This window comes from Peromyscus leucopus, chromosome 7, assembly GCF_004664715.2.
Source record: "Peromyscus leucopus breed LL Stock chromosome 7, UCI_PerLeu_2.1, whole genome shotgun sequence".
Taxonomy (NCBI): domain Eukaryota; kingdom Metazoa; phylum Chordata; class Mammalia; order Rodentia; family Cricetidae; genus Peromyscus; species Peromyscus leucopus.
The window spans coordinates 92,701,175-92,722,156 of record NC_051069.1 but is presented as its reverse complement, the minus strand read 5'-3'; the positions used below and the strand labels follow the sequence as shown (position 1 = coordinate 92,722,156).

The window sequence follows — 20,982 nt, the reverse complement described above, 5'->3', positions numbered from 1 at the left end:
CAGCCATGGCCGAGTCGGTGGAGCGGCTGCAGCAGCGGGTTGAGGAGCTGGAACGAGAACTCGCCCGGGAGAGAAGCCGGCAGGTCGTGGGCGGCCGGACCCGCATCGAGAAGATGAGCGCCGAGGTGGTGGACTCCAATCCCTACAGGTGATCCCCTCGCGGGGTTCAGCCGGCTTCCTGCGGCGCCTTTCTTGCTGTGGAGGTCCTGTTCCTAGATGGGCAAGGCCACGTCTTAGTGCTAGTCAGAAGATGACCCTTGCCGAGCGTGGTGGCTCACGATTCATCCCAGCATTCGGGAGGGTGAGGTGGTGGTGGGTGTCGCGAGTTCCAGACCAGCCTGAGCTACTTAATGAGTTCTAGACCAGCGTACTCTGTACAGTGAGACTCCTTTTTCCTGCACAGAGGAAAAAAATAACATTTTATTTAAAAAATCCAAGGCAGGCATCCATATGGTGCAACTCTTGTGCCCGCTATCCTGTGCCCAGTTTCCTGTCACCCTTGACTCTTTATTAGTCTACCTCGATCTGCATAAGGCTGATTGCTAGTAAGCTCTGTCAGAACATAACATCTAATGTAAAGCTGCCAAGGATAAACTAGTTTCTGAAAGGTCTGTCAGTGTAACTTACATGAGGCAGGGCGAGGGAGAGTTAGTTACTAGGGGGCTCAGGAACATCTGATTATCAACTTTACAAGGCCTGCTTACTCCTGTCCTTTGCTCTCCTTAAAGGACTTACTAATTTATGAGGGAGAATGCAGAGCAGTGTGGTTAAGGGGAAGGCTTCTGCGTCAGGACTGAGTGAATTCTTTTCTCAGCTTCCCAGTAACTTCTAACAGCTGCTAAGCTGCTTCAGGTTACTACCTGTAAAGTGGGACCATAGGAATGCCCGTTTCTGTCATAGTTATAAAGACTGAAGCAGTCAGTTTATGTGAAGTTCTTAAAACAGCAGTTGTACATGGCAAGTTTCATACAAGACTGCATTCAGTAGCATGCAGTTAGACCTTTCAGTTCCATATGTTTTTCTTCTCACCACAGCCCTGGGATTGCTGTTATTTCCATCTCATTCAGTAGGTGAGAAAAGTGAGTGTTCTAGAGCTACTTTAAGTGGATTGTAGTAAACAAAGGAATCTGAGTGGGGTGAGGTTTCTTCCCAGTAAGTCAGTAAGCCTGTAAGTAGTGTGGCTAAAAACTGGGTAGTTTAACATAGGTGAAGTTCCAGAAAGAGAGCAATGTGTGTGGTGGGTCCAGAGACCCTCTGAGATGATGAAGTTGGAAACTCGTGAGTGTGAATGTCGGTAGAGAAGTTTAGAGGACTACTGGAGTTAGCTTGAGTAAGTGAAAGCATGCAGGAGATGAGGCATAAGGAAAGCATGGTCGTTGCTTTGAGGAAAGGAGGTTATGGAGGAGAGGGAAAGTTCTAAAGCACCCACCCAGCAGTGAACAGTTAGGATCTAACCAAAAATGGCCAAGGCTCCTGGGGTAGGAATGTTTGTGCAGCAGTAATGGACATTTACGAGTAAAATCTTCAGAAGACTGAAAAGCAAGAGGTGAAAATACTGTGTAGTGTGCATTTATAGATAATGGTCACATGGAGTTGAAAGTGGGAAGAAAGGGGTCAGCCCAGAGGCCTGCTGACTTTCCTTACAACCTAATATCCACATGTGCCATAAAGAACAAACAAATGAAAACTTAATATACCCACATTTTATATATGGATACACACACTCAGGTAATAGAGCAGAGGACCAGTAGCTGAAGTGCTTGGGATACAACAGATGTTTCCAAAACTAGACATCATCCATTATGGACAGAGAGTGTGAGCTTATTTCATTTTCTTTGTATATTAACACAGTATGGGAAAATAATAACATTTCACTTTGACCCTTAACATTTAAGCCATTAGGTGTAGATCTTAGCTACACATTAGGATAAAGAAGGTTCTTTAGAAGAAAAATGCTGTTTCACAGGCTACATCCAGGAAAGTCCTTATTTTTAAACCTATCCAGTGATTTATTTTTACCTAGTAAAAGTTAGCTTTTAAGATCAGTAGGTCATCATATTTGCTTTGTACCCCAGGCTGGTCTTGAACTCCTAATACTCCTGCCTCAGCCTCTAGAGTGCTAGGATTACAGATGCCTGCCACCATGTCCAGCTAGATTCCTCCTCTTTTGAATTAGTAATAATTGAATTTGGTGATTCTTTTATTTGATGGTGCATGTCTATAAATATCACTGTTAACTAAAAGATTACAAGCTTGGGGCTGGAGAGATCAGTGGTTAAGAGCACTAGCTGCTCTTCCACAGGACCCAGGGATGATCCCCAGCACCTATATGGCAGGTCACTGCCATAACTCTAGTCCCAGGGGATCTGACACCCTCTTCTGGCCTCTGCGGGCACTGCATGTACCTTCAGTTCTGCATGTATAAGCGTATATACAGGCAAACCACCCATACACATTAAAAAAATAAGAAGAAGAAAAGACTACAAAAGCTCTGAAACTTTTTTTTTCTTTAAGCCGTCTGATGGCCCTGAAACGGATGGGAATTGTCAGTGACTATGAGGTATGATGCACCTTCCCAAGCTTCTGAACTCGATTCCAGTAAACGAGAATAATTTCTGGTGAGAAATCAAATGGAGAGTAGTAACCAGCCCATGTGTCCTTTCTTTGTTTCACAGAAAATCCGTACTTACGCTGTAGCCATAGTGGGTGTTGGTGGAGTTGGTAGTGTGACTGCTGAAATGCTGACAAGATGTGGCATTGGTAAGGTAAAAAGATTTCTCTTTGCCTGTCCAGTAGGGAACTGTTCACTCCTGGAGCAAATCAGGTACAAATTAGCACTCTTCTGCTCAGCCAGTCAGTGGTTTATGATTTCTGTTGTATTTATGGAAATTGCTCTTCTCGAGGCTGAGTCATATCCCTCTCCAGACAGAGACTCGTGTTATTGATAATTAAACAAAGGGTATTTAATTGTGTTCAGGACCTTTTGTTTAGGGTAGTGTAATGTGTAAGTAATTTGGAATTACTGTAGATACAGAACCTGTTAGAAATGGTTCTGGGGTGCCCCCCTCCCCCCAAAAAGACCACACAGATCTATGGTATTTTAGCAAGGCAGAAATTTTACCTCTGCAGGAGGGTGCATAGCAGTGCCAGATCAAGTAGGCAAGCCCACCCCGTGGGAACTGCTGAGTCTGTATTTCTGATGTAAGGGCTCCCAGGCCCCACTCAGAGTCAGCCCTGCACTCTTACGTTGTTGGCTGATTGCAGATAGCACAGCTGATGAGCGGGTACAACTTTTAGGCACAGGCTACAACCTTGGGTGTATGTTTTGATCTCAAGAAGCGCGGGCTCTGGAGGAACTCAAGTTTCTGCCAAGTGGCTACTGTATTTTTTTAAGTTATTATAATTATTTATTCTTCTCTCATACAATACATCCTGACTGCAGCCTCCCCTCCCTTCACTCCTCCAAGTTCCCCAAAATAGTTTTTTTTTTTTTTTGGTTTTTCGAGATAGGGTTTCTCTGTGTAGCTTGCGCTTTCCTGGAACTCGCTTTGTAGACCAGGCTGGCCTCGAACTCACTGAGATCCGGCTGCCTCTGCCTTCCAAGTGCTGGGATTAAAGACATGCACCACCACTGCCCGGCCCCACAATAGTTTTTTAAAAACAGTTTTGTCTTATTTAACCCTTTGATACAAAAGACATTTAAATGGATAAAGTGTGCAAATGAAGCACTCAGATCTTGAAAATCTTATTAAGTGCTCAATTAAACACACACAGAGGATGGAAAGCATTGAATTTGATCTAGGGGATGTTTTAGATTTTTTTTTATTTAACCCATTTTGTTTTCTTTTAAAAATGGACTAGAATTGTAAAAGAGAAGTAACTTACCTTCTGCCAGAATTTAATCTGACAATCTTAGGTTTATAAAGCCAAGGACTATTGATATTACTTAGTGGTTGACTAGATAAGTTTTCCACAATTATCTGCCCTGCTATTTTCATAAAACATACATTCTCCAATATCATTTGTCAATAAGTTAATATTAAAAGATAGCGGTTGCAAAATTGACCCTCACTTATTAATATAAAAATGATGCCAACAAAATACTTAAAATGCTTATTATAATTTTGATATCTTTGAAGTGATTTACAGAAGCAGGCCAAAATATTGCTTGCTGATGACTTGAGTACCTGGTTGATTGACAGGATATTGGAGATGCTTGAGGTCAGTAGTTAAAAGTTGAATATGTGGCCATATTAAAACAGACTGACCAGACCTCAGTTATGTTGCTTTAATCCTGTAGTGTCAGGTAAACCTAAAAATTGTCATAACTGGTTTCCGGGTAATCCTGCCAGTGCAGACACCAAACACTGAGAACCACTGGAGCCTTTCCTGGGCGTTTGCTAGGAGGGGAGACTTAAGGTGCAGCGCAGACAACTGAATCAGAATCTGTCTTTTCATAGACTGCAGATTAATGTGGGGGAAGTGCTTTTCGCCCATTAATAATTTCCGGTGATGCAGATGCTGCTAGATGAGCAGTCATTCTCGAGGACCGCTGGCTGCAATTAGAACCGCTCTTGTCCGGTTACACCTGTAGTAGGTAACAGGAATTCTGGCAGTGAGATGCAGACACCTGCATTTTCAGTAACTCTGCCAGTGATCCCACTGTATGCCCAGGTAAACTAAGACTAAACATTTAGATAAGTTTCAGGAAGTCTTTCTTCTAGCTGTAAAACAGAAGCAAGAAGCTAATGATTAGGTTTAGTGGGGAAATGGTGCCTAGAAGACCCAGAGCCCATTTCTTGTTTCTGCAAGTATCTGTAGTCCCTGGATCACCAAGTCCGCATCAGCCCTTTGCTTTCCAGATGGGCAGCAGGCCGGAAGGTCGATGTCATTTCCTGTGACCTAAGCCAAGTAGTGGCAGTTACAATGTCCACTTCTTTTTAAAAAGCCAACTAGGAGTCACAAACTCAGATTTAATGCTCGTCTCACATAGTAAATATTATTGAATGAGCCTTGGTTCAGGGACTTGGAGTTATAAAGACCTTGCTGGCATCTTTGTCAGCAAGATATTAAAGGTTCTCTGGGTGTTGTCATAGGCTTTTTTTTTTTTTTTTTTTTTTTTAAGTTTCTGTACTGAGAAGAATAAAATTAGGTCTGGGGATGTAGCTTTGTGGTAGAACAGTGACCTAGCATGGATTAGGTCCCAGGTTTAGTCCCCAGCATTCCAAAAAAGAAAAAAGAAAAAGAAAGAATAAGATCTCACTGCTATAGATTCATAGAATCTAACCTGTTCTTACTGATACGAAATGTGATGTACTCATTTTAAGTGAGGAGTGTACATTGGCAGACACTGAAGCAGACCTAAGAAGAAAGAGGGAAAAAATGAACTGGTTGAGAATTCTCTTTGGAGTAATGACGTTTAGCCTCAGTTTGGTTATGTGGTCTGTCATACAAAGGGAGTCAGGGAAAAGAAAAAGGAATGCAGTAAGATCTTGGCACAATTTTTGCAACACTCAGTGAGACGGAGCAGGCTTCCCTCTCTCACTGAGCCGGTCTGTAGAAGCAGCACAGCCTTGGGTTGGGGAGAGTTGCTGCACCCAGAGTCCTGCATTAGCTGAGCGCCCTTCAGCAAGGCCCCTCGATGCCTTGTCAATAGCTGAGGATAAGAGGAGCTAGGCATTTACCTCACAGGACATTTAGTAAATCACTATACGACACCAAGTACCTTAGAGTTAATTAATGTTACAACTCCTACTGTTAAGCCTATCAGATGGAAAATCCACTAGTTTAGTGTCATGTTTCCCTGAAATACCACTGTTACCACTGTTTTCATTTCAGTTACTGCTCTTTGACTATGACAAGGTGGAGCTGGCCAACATGAATCGACTCTTCTTCCAGCCTCATCAAGCAGGACTGAGTAAAGTGCAAGCAGCCGAGAACACGCTGAGGTAACCGCAGTGTAGCAAAGGGCCCCATGCCCTGGGGTCTTGTTAACTGCAGTGTAGCAAAGGGCCACACGCACTGGATCTTGTTAACTGCAGTGTGGTAAAGGCCACACGCACTGGATCTTGTTAACTGCAGTGTGGTAAAGGGCCACATGCACTGGATCTTGTTAACTGCAGTGTAGCAAAGGGCCCCACGCCCTGGGGTCTTGTTAACTGCAGTGTGGTAAAGGGCCACACACAGTAGGCTGTTGTTTTGTGTACCTGTTTTGTGAGCTAAGCTAAGTGTAAATGGACTTGGATTTTTCTCTATGAAATGCATATTTCACTTATGCAAAGAATCCTCTTACTTCTTAGTCCTGGGTCGTGTGTCGGGCTCGAGTGTGCTTATTTTCATCTTCACTGCACTGCTTAACTGTGGAGCCACAGTGTGAGACTAGCCATAGACAACACCAAAATGATGGTGCATACATGCCTTTGTTCCAGTAAAACCTGAGTTTTAGACTCTGAATTTTATTTTCATATTGTGAAATATTCTGAAAAAGATTTTTCTCCCCAACCATTTAAGAATTGTTCTTAGCCGGGCGGTGGTGGTGCACACCTTTAATCCCAGCACTCGGGAGGCAGAGGTAGGCAGATCTCTGTGAGTTCGAGGCCAGCCTGGTCTACAAGATCCTGGTTCCAGGAAAGGCGCAAAGCTACACAGAGAAACCCTGACTCGAAAAAACAAACAAAACAAAACAAAAAACCAACTCTTTAAAAAAAAAAAGAATTGTTCTTAGTGGCGTGTACTGGCTGGCACCTGCTGCAGATGGCAGCACACCGGAGCTGAGGCACGTGTGAGGAGTGCCCCAAGTTTGGGGTCAGCCTACACTGCGGAGCAAGTACTGGGCAAAGCAGGACTGCATGGCAAGGCAAAGACTCGGAACAAAATCCCAACCAGGCAGTGCTTACCTTAGAGGCCGTACCAAAAATATAACATTTGCTTTCCCCTCTCAGGAGCATTAACCCTGATGTTCTGTTTGAAGTTCACAACTACAACATCACCACAGTGGACCACTTCGAACATTTCATGAGTAGAATAAGGTACGGTTTATGAATACTTTGTGCAGTGTCCTGATGTCCAGCTCAGTTAAACAAGTGCTAGAAAATCTGTTGACAATTTTTTTGTCTTTTAGGAAAAGTAATCTTTGTGTAATGTTTATGTATGAGGATGTAGTCTATGCACAAACATATGTATGTTCCAAAAAATAAAGTTGGAAAAATAAATCCCTCTGGAAATTATAGTGGTTCAACAAGAGGCCCTCAGTTTTACGTCCATCTCTAGACTGTATTTTGTCCCTGAAAATCATTTTCCTCAGACAGCCAGGACCCCTGAAGTAATTTTATTCAATTAGCTTTATTATGTGTATATTTGTAGGAAAGCGTAAACAAGGCAGTGAAACTTGCTGAGTTCAGTGGCACAGGCCTCTAATTCCATCATAAGTTCGAGGCTAACCTGGGCAACTTAGACCCTTTTTCAAAACAATGAAAAATAAAATAAAATAGGGCTGTATGTATCTCATAGTTAGAGCACGTACTTGGCATGCCTGAGTCCCTGGCTTCTGTCCCACCAGGACTAATGAACCAAACCAAACCAAATATCTGTGAGAGCCCATAGGGAGATGACAACCCTGTGAACAGACTTCATGCTTCCTTTACTAGTATGGAATCATTAATTCTCTATTCAGAAAGTGGCTTAACACTATGTATGAGGTCATCAACATCAAACACTGTGTTATAATTGTGTTCAAACATTTAATGAGAGAAACCGACTGCACATATAAAATTCAGTTACAGTGTGGTTTGGGTCTCACTGGCATGGTGGTGAACACCTGTGAATCTAACACTCGGGAGGTTGAAGCAGGAGGATCACAAATAAGTTTGAGATCTTGCTTCAAGAAACCGTGGGGGATTTGTGTGGGCCGTGGGACTTGGGTTTGCTTTTGGTTGTTCTTTGAGGTGGGATCTCATACTGTTTGGATGGCGGAAGCAGTGACGGTCCTGCCTCAGCCTCCGGTGCTGGGACGATAGGTGCCAGGCACCAAGCCGTAAGACGAAAACTGTATTTTGTGTCCTCATTGTTTTCAAGCACGGTTACTTTCCTTCTCTAGCAATGGTGGATTAGAAGAAGGGAAGGCTGTTGACCTGGTTCTTAGCTGTGTGGACAACTTTGAAGCTCGGATGGCAATAAACACAGTGAGTGTTGGCTAAGGGGTTGCAGTTCTGGGTTTACCCAAGTGTTCTAGCTAACAACGGTTCCAAGTGTAACCTGTCTTCACAGCCTGCTTCTCAAACGTGTGCCTCTGACGTGTTAGTGTCTCACTCTCTTACATATAAAGTAGCATGTTTCTGCTGTGTGGTTTTAAAGTAAATGAATATTTTTATGACACTTAGTCTAGTCACCATTGGGTTTTCATTACATTCACTTTGTGTGTGTGTGTGTGTGTGTGTGTGTGTGTGTGCGCGCGCGCGCGCTCGCTCGCGCCATCATATCCCTGTGGGCAACTTGCAGGAGTTGGTCCTCAGTGGGATGAGATCATGTGGGACCTAGGGATTGAACTCAGGTCCTCAGGCTTGGTGGCAAGCACCTCTACCCACTGAGCCATCTTGCCAGCTCACCATTGGTTTTAACTTTTTATCTTACTAGGATTAAATATATAAATTGTAAACATTTACTAAAGATAAAATATTTTTCTTTTGAATCACTTTTAAATGATTCTTATGATTTTTGTATTGCTGAAGTTTTAGAAAAATAAGTTTTTACGTTAATCTGAAGAAATCTAGGGAGCAGTGGTTCGATGTAAGGAATGGGTACCTTCTGCTTCTGGAATACCAACACTAACTCAAGGGTTGCAGCTCTTCTCTTTGACCCCGAAACCCTCAGGATCTGTGTACTAACACCTGCTTTCCACAGAGGAGGTTGCCAGTGATTTGTAAAGTTTTGTGTTTTTGTCTTTTCCTGTTAAGGCTTGTAATGAACTTGGTCAGACATGGATGGAATCTGGGGTCAGTGAAAATGCAGTTTCCGGGCACATCCAGCTCATGATCCCTGGAGAGTCGGCTTGTTTCGCGGTAGGCATGGTCTTGGGCCCCTTTCACGGTTAGAATCAGTGATCTCCATAGTTGATGTCCACAGTGGAGAGGAGCGGGAGTGTGCCGGGACGCCATTGGAGCATCCTCCCCCTGTGCTGTTTGAGACGGGTGTGTCCTTTTCCATGTAGTGTGCGCCACCGCTCGTAGTTGCTTCAAACATTGATGAGAAGACCCTGAAACGAGAAGGCGTCTGCGCGGCCAGTCTCCCCACCACCATGGGAGTAGTTGCAGGGATCTTGGTACAGAACGTATTAAAGTAAGTGAGGGCCGACGTTTCTCAAGAGTTCTGTATGCTTTCGATGAAATGTGTTTCATGAAGTACTCCAAGGATTGATATTGTCAACTAAGTAGTTATCTTAACATTTTATTTTATGTTTATTATACATACATGGACTTTCATTAGCATTATGTGTGTGTGTGCACGTGCGCGCACTCATGTATGTATGTGAGTGCGTGCACGCATACATGTTTATTTAAATGTCAATTACACCCTGCATTTGGAATAACTCTTGTTAAATGATACAACATTGCTCTGTATACCCAGTCCTACATCACTGGACAAGAAGGCCATATTATGACAATGCATCACTGGGCACTGGGCATTTTCAAGATAGTGCAAATACAATGCACTTCAGAGATAGCAGACCAGATAACCCGTGGGACCACTGTAGCATATAAGGTTTTTTGCTGATTGAAATGTATGACACGTGACTCTAGGGAGCATTACATAAATGAGGTAAAGCTGTACAGGTGTAGACAGTGGGTGGAGACCATGGCACAATCACACTTGCTTCTACTCATCCGCTCTCCCTAAAAGTCATTCAGATGTGATCAAACCAGAAAACACTTCTGTAATCCAAAATGAGACTCTGCCAATGTGCGTTTTAACTCTAGCTACAGATGAGGGAAACAGGTTTTGTATAGCTAAGAGTTTGCAGGGACTCTCCTGTTTTCCTCCCATCTTGCTGTAGGAGCACCGGAGTCACAGTCATGCACAGCTGTCAAGCGTCTGCATGGAGTCTGGGGATTTGAACTCGGGTCCTCACGTTTGCATGGCAAGCGCTTTGCCCACTGAGCTGTCTCCTCCGCTCTCACTGAATTTTCTGCACAATCTTCTGTACAGAAGCTTCCATAGTTAGGGTTTCCACTGCTGTGATAAAACACCATCACCAGCCGGGTGGTGGTGGCACACCCTTTAATCCCAGCACTCTGGAGGCAGAGCCAGGCGAATCTCTGTGAGTTCAAGGCCAGCCTGGTCTACAGAATGAATTCCAGGAAAGGAGCAAAGCTACACAGAGAAACCATGTCTCGAAAAACAAAAAAAAAAAAACAAAAACAAAAAACAACAAAAAACCACCATCACCTAAAGCAACTCATGAAGGAAAGGGTTTATTAGACTTACACTTGTACATCTTAGTCCATTATTAAGGAAGTTAGGGCAGGAATTCAAGGAACCTGGAGCAGGAACTGAAGCAGAGGCCGTGGAAAAGTGCTACTGACTGGCTTGCCTCCCCATGGCTTACTTAGCCTATTTTTAATACATTCCAGGGCCACCTGCCCAGGGTTGTCACCACCAATAGTGAGCCAGACACGCCCACATTAATCATTAATCACAAAAATGCCCCCACAGACTTGTCCACAGACCCATGTGATGGGGGCGTTTTCTCTTCACAGATGATCCAGCTTATGCTGAGTTGTCAAAACCCAACCCAGACAGCAGCTTTTCAGTAAAGTGGCATTTGACAGGGAGGGTCACGATGGCGCTTTATGGGTGTTGGACGTGCTCTTTGACTTCCCCTGACACTACTCACATCAGTGACTTAGTGTAGTTTACGTAGTTTATAGTAGGATATATCAGTTTTGAAAATAAGGTTTAGTAGCACACCTCAGATTTGTGTCTGTGTGGGGGGGTATGCATGTATGCACATGTGTATGAAGTATGCTTTTCTGTGCATCCATGTATGAAGGGCAGGGGCAATGCTATGTCTCTTCCTGTATTTCTTTACATTTAAAATGACTTCTGCTGAATTCATTATTGGCAGTTTCATGTATGTATGATGTACATTCTGATTACTGTAACGTCTTCTCCACTTTCTCTACTCTCCTTCTTCCCCTCTTACCCCTGTAAATCTCCTCCTCATGTTCATGACTTTGTTGTTGTTCCACGACCCTCTAATTTAGCCTTGATCATCTGTGTGACCATGGGTTTGGAATGTCCACTGGTGTCTGGTGGGCACTCAGTGGGTACACAGCTGCAGACAATGACTGCCCTTCCCTCAGAGCCCACCAGGGGACAGAGGTTCAGTCCCACGTAAGGGCCCTATAAGTCCCCACCCCCGATTGACCGTTGATAGGTCCAGAGTTGTGTAGGCCCATTGCAAACAGCCACAGCTGCTGTGGGGTCATGACCACAGCGGCGGTGCCCTGCCCAGGAGACAGTAGTTTAGCCCTTTCCCTGTCCTCTGCAGTGCTCGCTGAGCAGCGTGGAGTGGTGTAAATGGCCTGCTTAGGGCTGAGCCCTCAGCCATCATCGTCCTCAGCACCTGGAGCAGCCGTGTGTCTGTGTTCATTGCTGTTCATTGCAGAGAGGCTTCTCCGTGAGGCTGGGAGCATGTCTGTGGGTATAAGCTTAGATACTCAGAAGACGGTCTGCTGCCACAGGCTACCGAAACAGCAGCACTAATTGGCCCCTCGGCCTAAGACTTTAACCACGGGTTTCTGACTGCATTACGATACTAGTTTGAATTCCCTCTTGTGGAGCAGGCCTCAAATCCAGTCAGAGTGGTTGGTTCTCACCCTCACCTCTGCCAACAGTAGTGCGGTCACTCCACCCGTGGGCACATCTTGCCTGGCAGGCTGGTATTATTGAATGTAGGGTTTTCAACTAGATAAGGCCATTGGTGCCTCTTCTTCCCCAGAAGCCTGTGCAGCACCTTCCGGCACTACAAAACTAGCCGATGGGAAGAGGGTTCCAGCTCACTCCCAGCTTCATTTCTCTTTGCCTTGCATCCAAGATGTGTTCCACTTTATTTATTTATTTTATTTTTTTTTTTGAGACAAGGTCTCTTACTGATCTAGGACTCACCATGTTGGCTACACTGGCTGTACAGCAAGTCCCTGAGATCTACCTGTCTCCATCCGTCTCTCCCTCTTAGTTCTAGGATTATAAGCTTATTATGCCATGGCTGCCATTTTATGTGGGTGCTGGGGATCCAGACTCAGGCTCACTCGCTTCCATAGCGAGTACTTTAACCACTGAACTGAGCCCCTAGCTCAGGTTTAAAAACACATCTCTCATACTGCAGGTTCTCCAAAGTCAGTATGCTTCTTTGGAGTTTAGCATGCTATACTTTACTTGCCAGCAGCTTATCTTTATTAGAGGGTCAAAAATAATAGCTCACTACACAGTGATGAAAGGCAGTATACTTTTCCTTCCTTCCTTTTCCTTCCTTCCTTCCTTCATTCAACAAATATTCAAGCAGCTACTGTGAGCCAAGTTTTATAAATAAGGTAGAGAAAGTTGCTGTTTTCTAGGTTATTCGTTATAAAATTCATTACCCACTCCAAAATCTCTTTTATAAATTCACTTACTTCTAGTCCCTTTTTTTCTTTACTAAGTATAATTTGATTTTCTTTTTTCTTTTGAGATGGGGTCTTACTATATATCCCTGGCTGGCCTGGAACTCACAGAGATCCGCCTGCTCCTGCCTCCCAAATGCTGGGATTAAAGGTGTGCACCACTGTGCCTGACTAATTTAATTTTCTTTTTCAGGTTTCTGTTACGCTTTGGCACCGTCAGTTTCTACCTTGGATACAATGCAATGCAGGACTTTTTCCCGACCATGTCCATGAAGCCAAACCCTCAGTGTGATGACAGGAACTGCAGGAAGCAGCAAGAAGAATACAAGGTACAACCAACGGATGCATTCATCGATCGGTCAGGAAGTTGAGGGTCACACTGCCTAGGATAGTACATTTGAAAAGAAACAGAATTGGAATAGAATATAATGGGTTCTGGGTTTTTATAGTGTTACTTCATTGAGCATACTTCAGAACTAAGACCCATCCTTGCCTTTGGTAATGTGCACTTTGTGGAGTGCTGCAGAGAACGGAGAAGCAGTAGTGATGCTTGGTACTGTTTGCTTTATACAGAAGAAGGCCACGACACTGCCCCCACCGGAGGCCGCGCCCACGGAGGACGAGGAGATCGTACACGAGGACAATGAGTGGGGTAGGGGCTTTCTGGCGCCGGACTCGAGCCGGACTCGCACTAGAAGCACACTCTGTTCTGGGGGGAGTGTAAGATGACACAGCCCTTCAGATCATTCTCACTGTGTTTTCTGGGGGGAGTGTAATTTACACAGCACTTCAGATCATTCTCACGGTGTTTTCTGGGGGGTGTAATGTACACAGCACTTCAGATCATTCTCACGGTGTTTTCTTGTTTACACAGCATTAGATCATTCTCACGGTGTTTTCTGGGGGGTGTAATTACACAGCACTTCAGATCATTCTCACGGTGTTTTCTGGGAGGGGAGTGTAAGAGTGCACACAAATATAAGTGATGCTACAGTCTTCTTGAGAACGAGCACAGGGTCACATTTACTCCTACAGGTATTGAGCTGGTGTCTGAGGTTTCAGAAGAGGAACTGAAGGACTCTTCAGGTCCCATTCCCGTCTTACCTGAAGGAATTACAGTGGCATACACAGTCCCAAAGAAGGTATTTGTGAGATCTGATTCCCCATATGTAAATATCAGATAAAAGAAAACATGTATTTCTCTTCTTTCAGCTTCATCTTACGTCGGAAGGCTAGTGAGGTGTTTCCTGCCTAGATATCTGTGCGGTTGGCCTTGAGGTGCTGAGAAGTATTCAGTGTCAGCATGGAGACAGGCACAGCTCATTGGAAACTGAGAAAGTAGAGACTTCTAAAAATCCATGGATATATCAAGTATAATAGATAGTGGTTAAATTAAAGTATTACTTTCATATATTGATAATTCTAGCCACAAACCCATTTACAAATACTTCTGCAAAGGGTGATGGAATGTGCCTGTGATCCTAGCACACAGGAATCTGAAGCAGGAGATATGTAATAAGAACCCGGAAGCAGAGTCGTAGTGGAGTTAGGTGTGGTGAGATAGAGAAAGAGAGAGCATGCACATGAATAAACCTACAGAAATACAGACTTTCGAGCCGGGCGTGGTGGCACACGCCTTTAATCCCAGCACTTGGGAGGCAGAGGCAGGCGGATCTCTGTGAGTTCGAGGCCAGCCTGGACTACCAAGTGAGCTCCAGGAAAGGTGCAAAGCTACACAGAGAAACCCTGTCTCGAAAAAAACAAAAAAAAAAAAAAAAGAAATACAGACTTTCTCAAGTGAAGACATACAGAGCAGGGGCTGAAACCACCAGACAAAAAGATACACAGATCGACAGTAGGGATTGAAAAGTTGCTGAACATTATTAATCATCAGGGGCATGCAGATCTACACCAGGGAGGTCCATCTCACTCCAAGTGAAAAGGTAAAAGGATGTGCAGAAAGGGAGCCTGGAGTGTAATAATGCACTGCTACCAGGAGTGTCAATTAGCTCATCTATTCTGAAAACAGAATGGAGCCTCCTCAGAAAACTAAACGATGACATATGTGGTATATGTGAGCCAGCGATCTCATGGGGAGGGGTATATTTCTGAAGTATATATAGCCAAAATGCTCACGGACTGATAAAAGACACACACACACACACACACAGTGGAACACTATTGAGCCACAAGAGGATGACAACCTGTCATTTGTGGCAAGACAGATGGAACTGGGAGTGATTAAGTAAAGTAAGATGGCACAGATGGACAAGCACCTCATGGTCTCACTCATATGTGGACTCTGAAAGGTTTGATATGATAGAAGTTGAGAGACGAGCTGTGCTCCCAAGGGTGCGCAGGGGGACGGGGGAGAAGGCTGGCCAGCAGCTTGTGAGTTACAGCGAGCTAGAACACTGAGCTCTGGTGACTGTCGTAGATGGTGGCTGTAGGTAGTCACTGTTGTATGTTCAGAAAGATAGGAGGAGTGATTTTTGAATGTTCTAATTATAAAAAAATGGTTTGAGGAGATAGACTTAACCTGCATGAACATCACACAATATATACATATACCATAACTTCATGGTCTGCTATAAATAAGTGTAGTTTTACATTAACAATACACTCAGTAGAAATGCCAAGAATATTGAATTTGCTGCCTCCTAAACAAAATTTTGGTGGGAAATATAAAGCACTTTATTTTCTCTAATTATTTCAAAATGTACTTATCAGAGAAAAATCAGCTTTTTAAGCATGCTGAGCATGGGTAAAACAAACTATTAAGGACAAGTGGTTTTGTATGGCTCTGTTTTCATTGCATTTCCCCCCTTTGTTGACAGCAGGAGGATTCTGCTTCTGAAGTAACAGTGGAAGATTCTGGTGAAAGCTTGGAAGATCTCATGGCCAAGATGAAGAACATGTAGACAGTGGACTGGCATTTGTTTTATTTTCTGTGCTCATTCTATTCCCTTGGAATTATAAAAAGAATCAGAACTAATAAACCTAGGGCCGCCTTAACTGGCATGTGAATCTTCACTGAGTGTCATGCTGTGTAGAACATTAGTGGTTGCTTCTGGCTTCCCTCTACAACTGAATCGGTAATGCTCCTACAGAAAGGAGAGGAGAGGCCATCCCATCCCATAATTTCCTTTACAGTAATTCCCTGTCTGTGGACTGAGGCCTGGACTGTAAGTACAGATGGAGGATGAGATCTTTACCCTGGCAGCTGTGGCTAGCAAGTGTCTGAGTGTCCGAATGGCTTCCTACCAGTGCCACGAGTACTGATCTGACCAGGAGTGACGTTAGAGAGTCAGCCTATAGAATAAACACCCCTTCAGATGTTTCTCGGTGAGATACAAGTAGAATGTCTTCATTGGCATGTCTAAATGAGTTAAAGATTTAAGACAAAACACAGATAAATGTAAGCTATCTTCATGGGCAGACTATGTTCAGGAAAAACCATCATTGTATTTTAATTTTCACCGACCAAGGAAAAGGCATTGCCTTCTGTAACAGAAGTGCCTGGAGTCACCATGTGAGTCAAGAACAGGCGTGAGCACAGTGCATCATATAGACTGTGTACATCATATAGACTGTATACATCAAGTAGACCGTGTACATTATATAGACCGTGTATATCATGTAGACTGTACATATATAGAACATGTACATCATATAGACTGCTCCTGAATATTTCATTTCACCTTGATTCCCTAAACAGGGAGATATTAGCAAGGTTTGTCCTGAGTAGTGGGCAAAATGAAGAACTGGAAATTACCTCTGCAGTGACTGTTGAGTACTTATTCCCTGCAAAGGCTTCCATGTCCCAACTATAACCACTTAAATTGAAAGCTGATGAATGACATAAATTATTGATTTTTATCTTGAGGATATGAAATGACTTTATGAATGTCTAAATTGTGTGTATTGAGAAATGCTAGCTAAAGTTCAAAGTGTCATTCCTTACTTGTAAAATAAAGTTGTAAAGACCAACTCCAGGTGTAAGTTTAATGTACTAGCTTTGAGATTCTAGGATTATATGTGACTTTTTTCATGTTTATAGAAATCAAGAAGGATGTGTGCCTAACTTTGAAACTTACATTTATGTTTCCTTAGTAAATTTTTATAACTATTTTTTTTTTACAGAACTTAGCGTATTAGATTGGAGAATAACTTTTCAAATCACTAGACATGCTTTAAATTTTTTAAATGAATTTTTTTTTTTTTTTTAGAATAATTCTTTAGAAATACTGGTCCATGAATTTTCTAAAGCTTACTTGAAATTGTTGAACTTTCAGGTTTGGTTAAGGTATAATATATAGGATTAACTGACTTCTAAAGATCTCTCTTTCTGGTATCTTAGGCTGTCCTGGATTCTCATGTATCTCACTCTTACCCAATATCTTTCATTGGAAACTACTGGATTATCATCTCAAAAATAACTAAATGCAATCTGGTGGCAGGCACCTTTTAATCCCATATTGCTCTCCCCATAGTCTGTGGCCACAGAGACTAAGGGGCAGCAGCAGTGGCTGAGAATTAAGACACTGCATCATGAATTACCACGTAGAGGTTTGGCTGGATGTGTAGATGCTGTGACTCCTAGTGAGAAAGGCCAGCAGCCCCAATACCGTTCTAACAGTGACTCTAGAATCCAGAGTCTAGACGGCAGTAAAACCATTCATCATTTTGTTTCTTTTGTTAGCAGAAAGGCAATCTGTGCTTCTCAGGTTTTTGTATTTTTCTTCTCATGAAAATTCTCCTGACACCCAAAAATGTGGGCCAATAGGAAAAGGCAATGACTTTAAGAATATGTCAGAGAAGCTTTGACTGCATCAAATCACATTTTTGTTTTTCCAATTTTCCTTTCTGTAAAGTACTGAGGACAAGTTATAGCAAAATTTGGCTCTTAGCAATTGTTTATGAGGGACTTGTCTGAAAATTACCATTTTGCTGTGAAGGGTATGTTAATGTGAACATAATTAACTAAGAATCACATCTATGTTAACATGAATGTAACTTGAAAATCTTATAACTATGTTAACATGAACATAATCTGAGAATCACATCTATGTTAACATGAACATAATTTGACTGTTTGAATTACAGATCTACACACAAATGTTTGTTACAGTTGCTTTTAGGCATTCTCGTGAAGGCAAACATTGTTAGTACAGTAAATAATGAGATAAAAATAATAGATAAAATAATTTTACTATATACTTAATTTGAAATATATAATTTAGAGTGACCACCTCAGTCATTTAACCCTTAAGTTTTAAAAATAGTTTTGTAAAGTTCTCAAATCTAAATTTTAGAAGAAAAATATGATGCTTTTTTGAAGATTCTTTTAGAGTATTGATCACAGAGTTGTTTTAAGGTGTTAAACTTAATACTATACTTTCAGTGTATTAAATCATGAAATAATCAGATTTTGAGCTCTGATAAATGAGTTGTAAAATCAATATTTAATGTATTCATGAATTCAGTTATTTGTACCTTTCACAGGGCAAACCCCAAGAGATAGGTTACACTCATATTTTAGCTTTTTTCCTCCTGAACCTTGACCCTCCCCCAAAGGGTGGAAGAGGAATCCTTCTTCTGTGCATTCCTGTCTAATTTAAGTCACTGTCAATCACAGTGTCTAGATTGTAGCAGTGCTTCTCAAGCTCACAAGCTCAGGAGTTCCCTGGCCACCTAGCTCTCAGGCTGCTTGAGTGGCTCAGGTGAGGCCTCGCAGACTGACTGTAAGTTCTGTAGGCGATGGCACTGGCTACTGCATCCCCTGGGGAAGATGCGATGACACTGGGCACAGCCTGCAGTCACCAGAGTTCTTCAACTTCATCAAACTACTGAGTAAACCTGGCCAATATTCAAGTCTGCTAAAATACGGTCAATGTTTATTTTAAAATAATTATACAAAGTGTAGCCCCCAGTACAGAGTACAAAAAAGAGAACTTGGCCATTGTACTTTTATTTTAAGACAATGGAATACAATTTCTATAACATCTTTATAATAATACATATTGAGATCTTATGAGATTTAAAATTGATGAAAATTTTACTACAAATATACAAATAAAAACTAATGTGGCAATATTATAAAATCTATAAAAATACTTAATTCTCAGTATAAAAATGACAACTAATTGAGGTAAAGCAAGATTAATTTAGACCATTTAGGAGAGAAATGGGATTGTCATGGCTTTTTTGTGTGTGCTGAGGACTAAACCCAGGGTATGATGCATACTACCACTGTGTCCCCAGCCCTACTTTTTAGTTTTGTGACAAGGTCTCACTAAGTTGCCTGGGCTCGCCCTGACCTTGAGAACCTCCTGCCTCAGCTTGTGAGTAGCTAGGGGCCAGGCCTGTACCACAATAAGATCAGAATGGTACAGAGCCTTGCACCCGTGGCTGCCATCCGACACTGCAGCACAGCACAGTGATAAACTTCCCTGGAGACAGCACAAAAGGTGGGCTGACTAAGTCAGCTTAGGGAAAAGGAAGACTTGAAAGCAAAGCCAGGTGTGGCACACACCTGTGATCCCAGCACCCAGGAGGCCAAGGAGGAGTGATGATGAGTTCATGGTCAGCCTGAGCTCTCACATACACAGTAAGAGGCGGGGAGATAGCTCAGTTGGTAAAGCATTTGCCATGTAAGCATAAGGACCCAAGTTCAATCTCCAGAACCCCCTTTAGAAAGCTGGGCATAGGATTGGAGGCTTGTAATCCTATTTCAGGAGGTGGAGTCAGGTGGATAGGGTACCTGGATGCTGGAAGACCAGTCAGTCTAGCTAAATGAGCACCAGGTCACTGAGACCCTGTCTCAAAAGAAAAATCAAGGTGGACAGCAACTGAGGAATGATACCCAAGGCTGACCCCTGACCTCCACATGTGCATGCCCATGTGTGTGCATGTCCTCACACACAAACCCAGGAAAAGGAAAACAAGAATTCCTATCTGGTTTATTTCACTGAAGAATGTTCAGACCATTCGTAAACATTTCTTTGAGGTAGAGAACTGGGTCAAACCCCTGTTGAAAACAAGACCAGTGAATGGCAGGTCTAAGGCTGCTCTCAAGGGAGCAAAAGAATCATGGAATTCTTAAACCATGGGCTCCCGCCAGCTCTTGTTGCAGAGACCAACCCACTCCTCATGTTATTAGAGCGCTGACGTCTACACCCTGGATCTCATCCCATAGGAAATGGGTTATTTAATCAATTTAAACTGGACATAACAACTAAGTGTAATCCAATACAACTTCATGCAAATACCAGTTAAATAACACTAAGTAGGAAAATGATTTTCTTTAAAAACATGGTTTTGAATTCAGATGTTCCAGATGTTTGTTTTATCCTGAGGTATTCTTGTAAAAAATTGGCACTGTTACCTTTGTCCTTGGGGAAGGAAAATATTAGGAGAATGAGTTGTTTTAAAGATAAACGTGTCTCCACTTGATGACTGCCTTGAAGGAGCTTTTCCACCCAAAAGCGATGTCTCTGCTCTTTTATTTCCATTGCCCTTTTGTACAGTTCAGCAGCCTTTTCAAAATTCCCTTCTTCATAGCTTTAAGAGGAAAAGACATGAGATACACTGTTATTATCAAGAAGCAGCTTTCCCTTTTAAATATCTATCCAATGAAGGCTGAGTTTTCTCATCCTGGCAGCTCCTTACAAATTACCACATAGAGGCTTTTATTAATGGTAAATGCTGGGCTGATAGCTCAGGCTTGTTACTAGCTAACTCTTACATTTAAATTAACCCATATTTCTTATCTGTGCTCTGTCACATGGGTTGGTACCTTTTCTCAATATAGCATGTCCATCTTACTTCTTCCTGTGTCTCCTTGTAACTCCTCTGACTCTGCCCTTCCTCATCCCATTGTTCTCAGTTTGGCTTTCCCGTCTGATTTATCCTGTGCAGCTATTGGCCAGTCAGCTTGTTTATTAAACCAATCACAGTGTACAGAAGGACTATTCCATAGCAATCCAAGATACAGAAAAACAAGTTGCAAATAACTTCCTATTCCCATTGCACTTTCTTTCTCTTCAGGTAGACCAGTTACCCAGGGTTCCCAAACTCATCTATCTACACTCTGGAATAGTATGTCTCTTGCATGTGCACCACTGAGACCATGTTGTAATGGTTCAGTAAAAAATGCTAACAAGTGTTATCATCTGTATTCCAAGATGAACACACAGGAGTGAGCGAAACTTATCACACACTTAACTCATCAGCTCTGAGGTCAATAAGTGGCCCTATCACCCCAGAGGCAGTTAGCAGTTTAAGCCATCTTCACTTTGGCCACAATACACACCTCCAAAAACTA

The 20,982-nt window shown here is 42.7% G+C and overlaps 2 protein-coding genes across 4 annotated transcripts in view; one reads left to right on the top strand and one right to left on the bottom strand.

The window, feature by feature from the left end:
* The first annotated feature begins 5 nt into the window (after positions 1–5).
* Positions 6–15,689, top strand: Uba5 (ubiquitin like modifier activating enzyme 5). Of its 3 annotated transcripts, XM_028869904.2 has the most exons (12): positions 6–148; positions 2,515–2,560; positions 2,676–2,765; positions 5,839–5,948; positions 6,942–7,028; positions 8,096–8,180; positions 8,952–9,056; positions 9,206–9,333; positions 12,850–12,985; positions 13,230–13,308; positions 13,692–13,798; positions 15,494–15,689. In XM_028869904.2, exons 1-12 carry the CDS (start codon positions 6–8, stop codon positions 15,575–15,577), a joined length of 1,200 nt encoding a protein of 399 aa, XP_028725737.1. In that variant the 3' UTR covers positions 15,578–15,689. The 3 variants fall into 3 exon arrangements, with proteins under 3 accessions (XP_028725737.1, XP_037063781.1, XP_028725738.1); XM_037207886.1 differs by lacking the exons at positions 2,515–2,560; positions 2,676–2,765 and having other exon boundaries at positions 127–148; positions 15,494–15,577; XM_028869905.2 differs by lacking the exons at positions 6–148; positions 2,515–2,560 and having other exon boundaries at positions 2,676–2,760; positions 15,494–15,577.
* A 1,159-nt stretch (positions 15,690–16,848) lies between these two features.
* Positions 16,849–20,982, bottom strand: part of Nphp3 (nephrocystin 3) — a 38,748-nt gene continuing 34,614 nt past the window's right edge. The window contains 1 exon segment of the mRNA XM_028869907.2: positions 16,849–20,219. Within this exon segment, the coding sequence (XP_028725740.2) occupies positions 19,931–20,219 (289 nt within the window). The 3' untranslated portion in view covers positions 16,849–19,930.

What these genes read in the sequence shown, in the direction of transcription:
- Uba5 (XM_028869904.2), top strand. Translation starts at nt 6, where the DNA reads ATGGCCGAGTCGGTGGAGCGGCTGCAGCAGCGGGTTGAGGAGCTGGAA. An exon ending in TTGGTACAGAACGTATTAAA is followed by an intron (nt 9,334 to 12,849) that starts GTAAGTGAGGGC and finishes TTTCTTTTTCAG; the next exon opens with GTTTCTGTTACGCTTTGGCA. An exon ending in ACACGAGGACAATGAGTGGG is followed by an intron (nt 13,309 to 13,691) that starts GTAGGGGCTTTC and finishes TTACTCCTACAG; the next exon opens with GTATTGAGCTGGTGTCTGAG.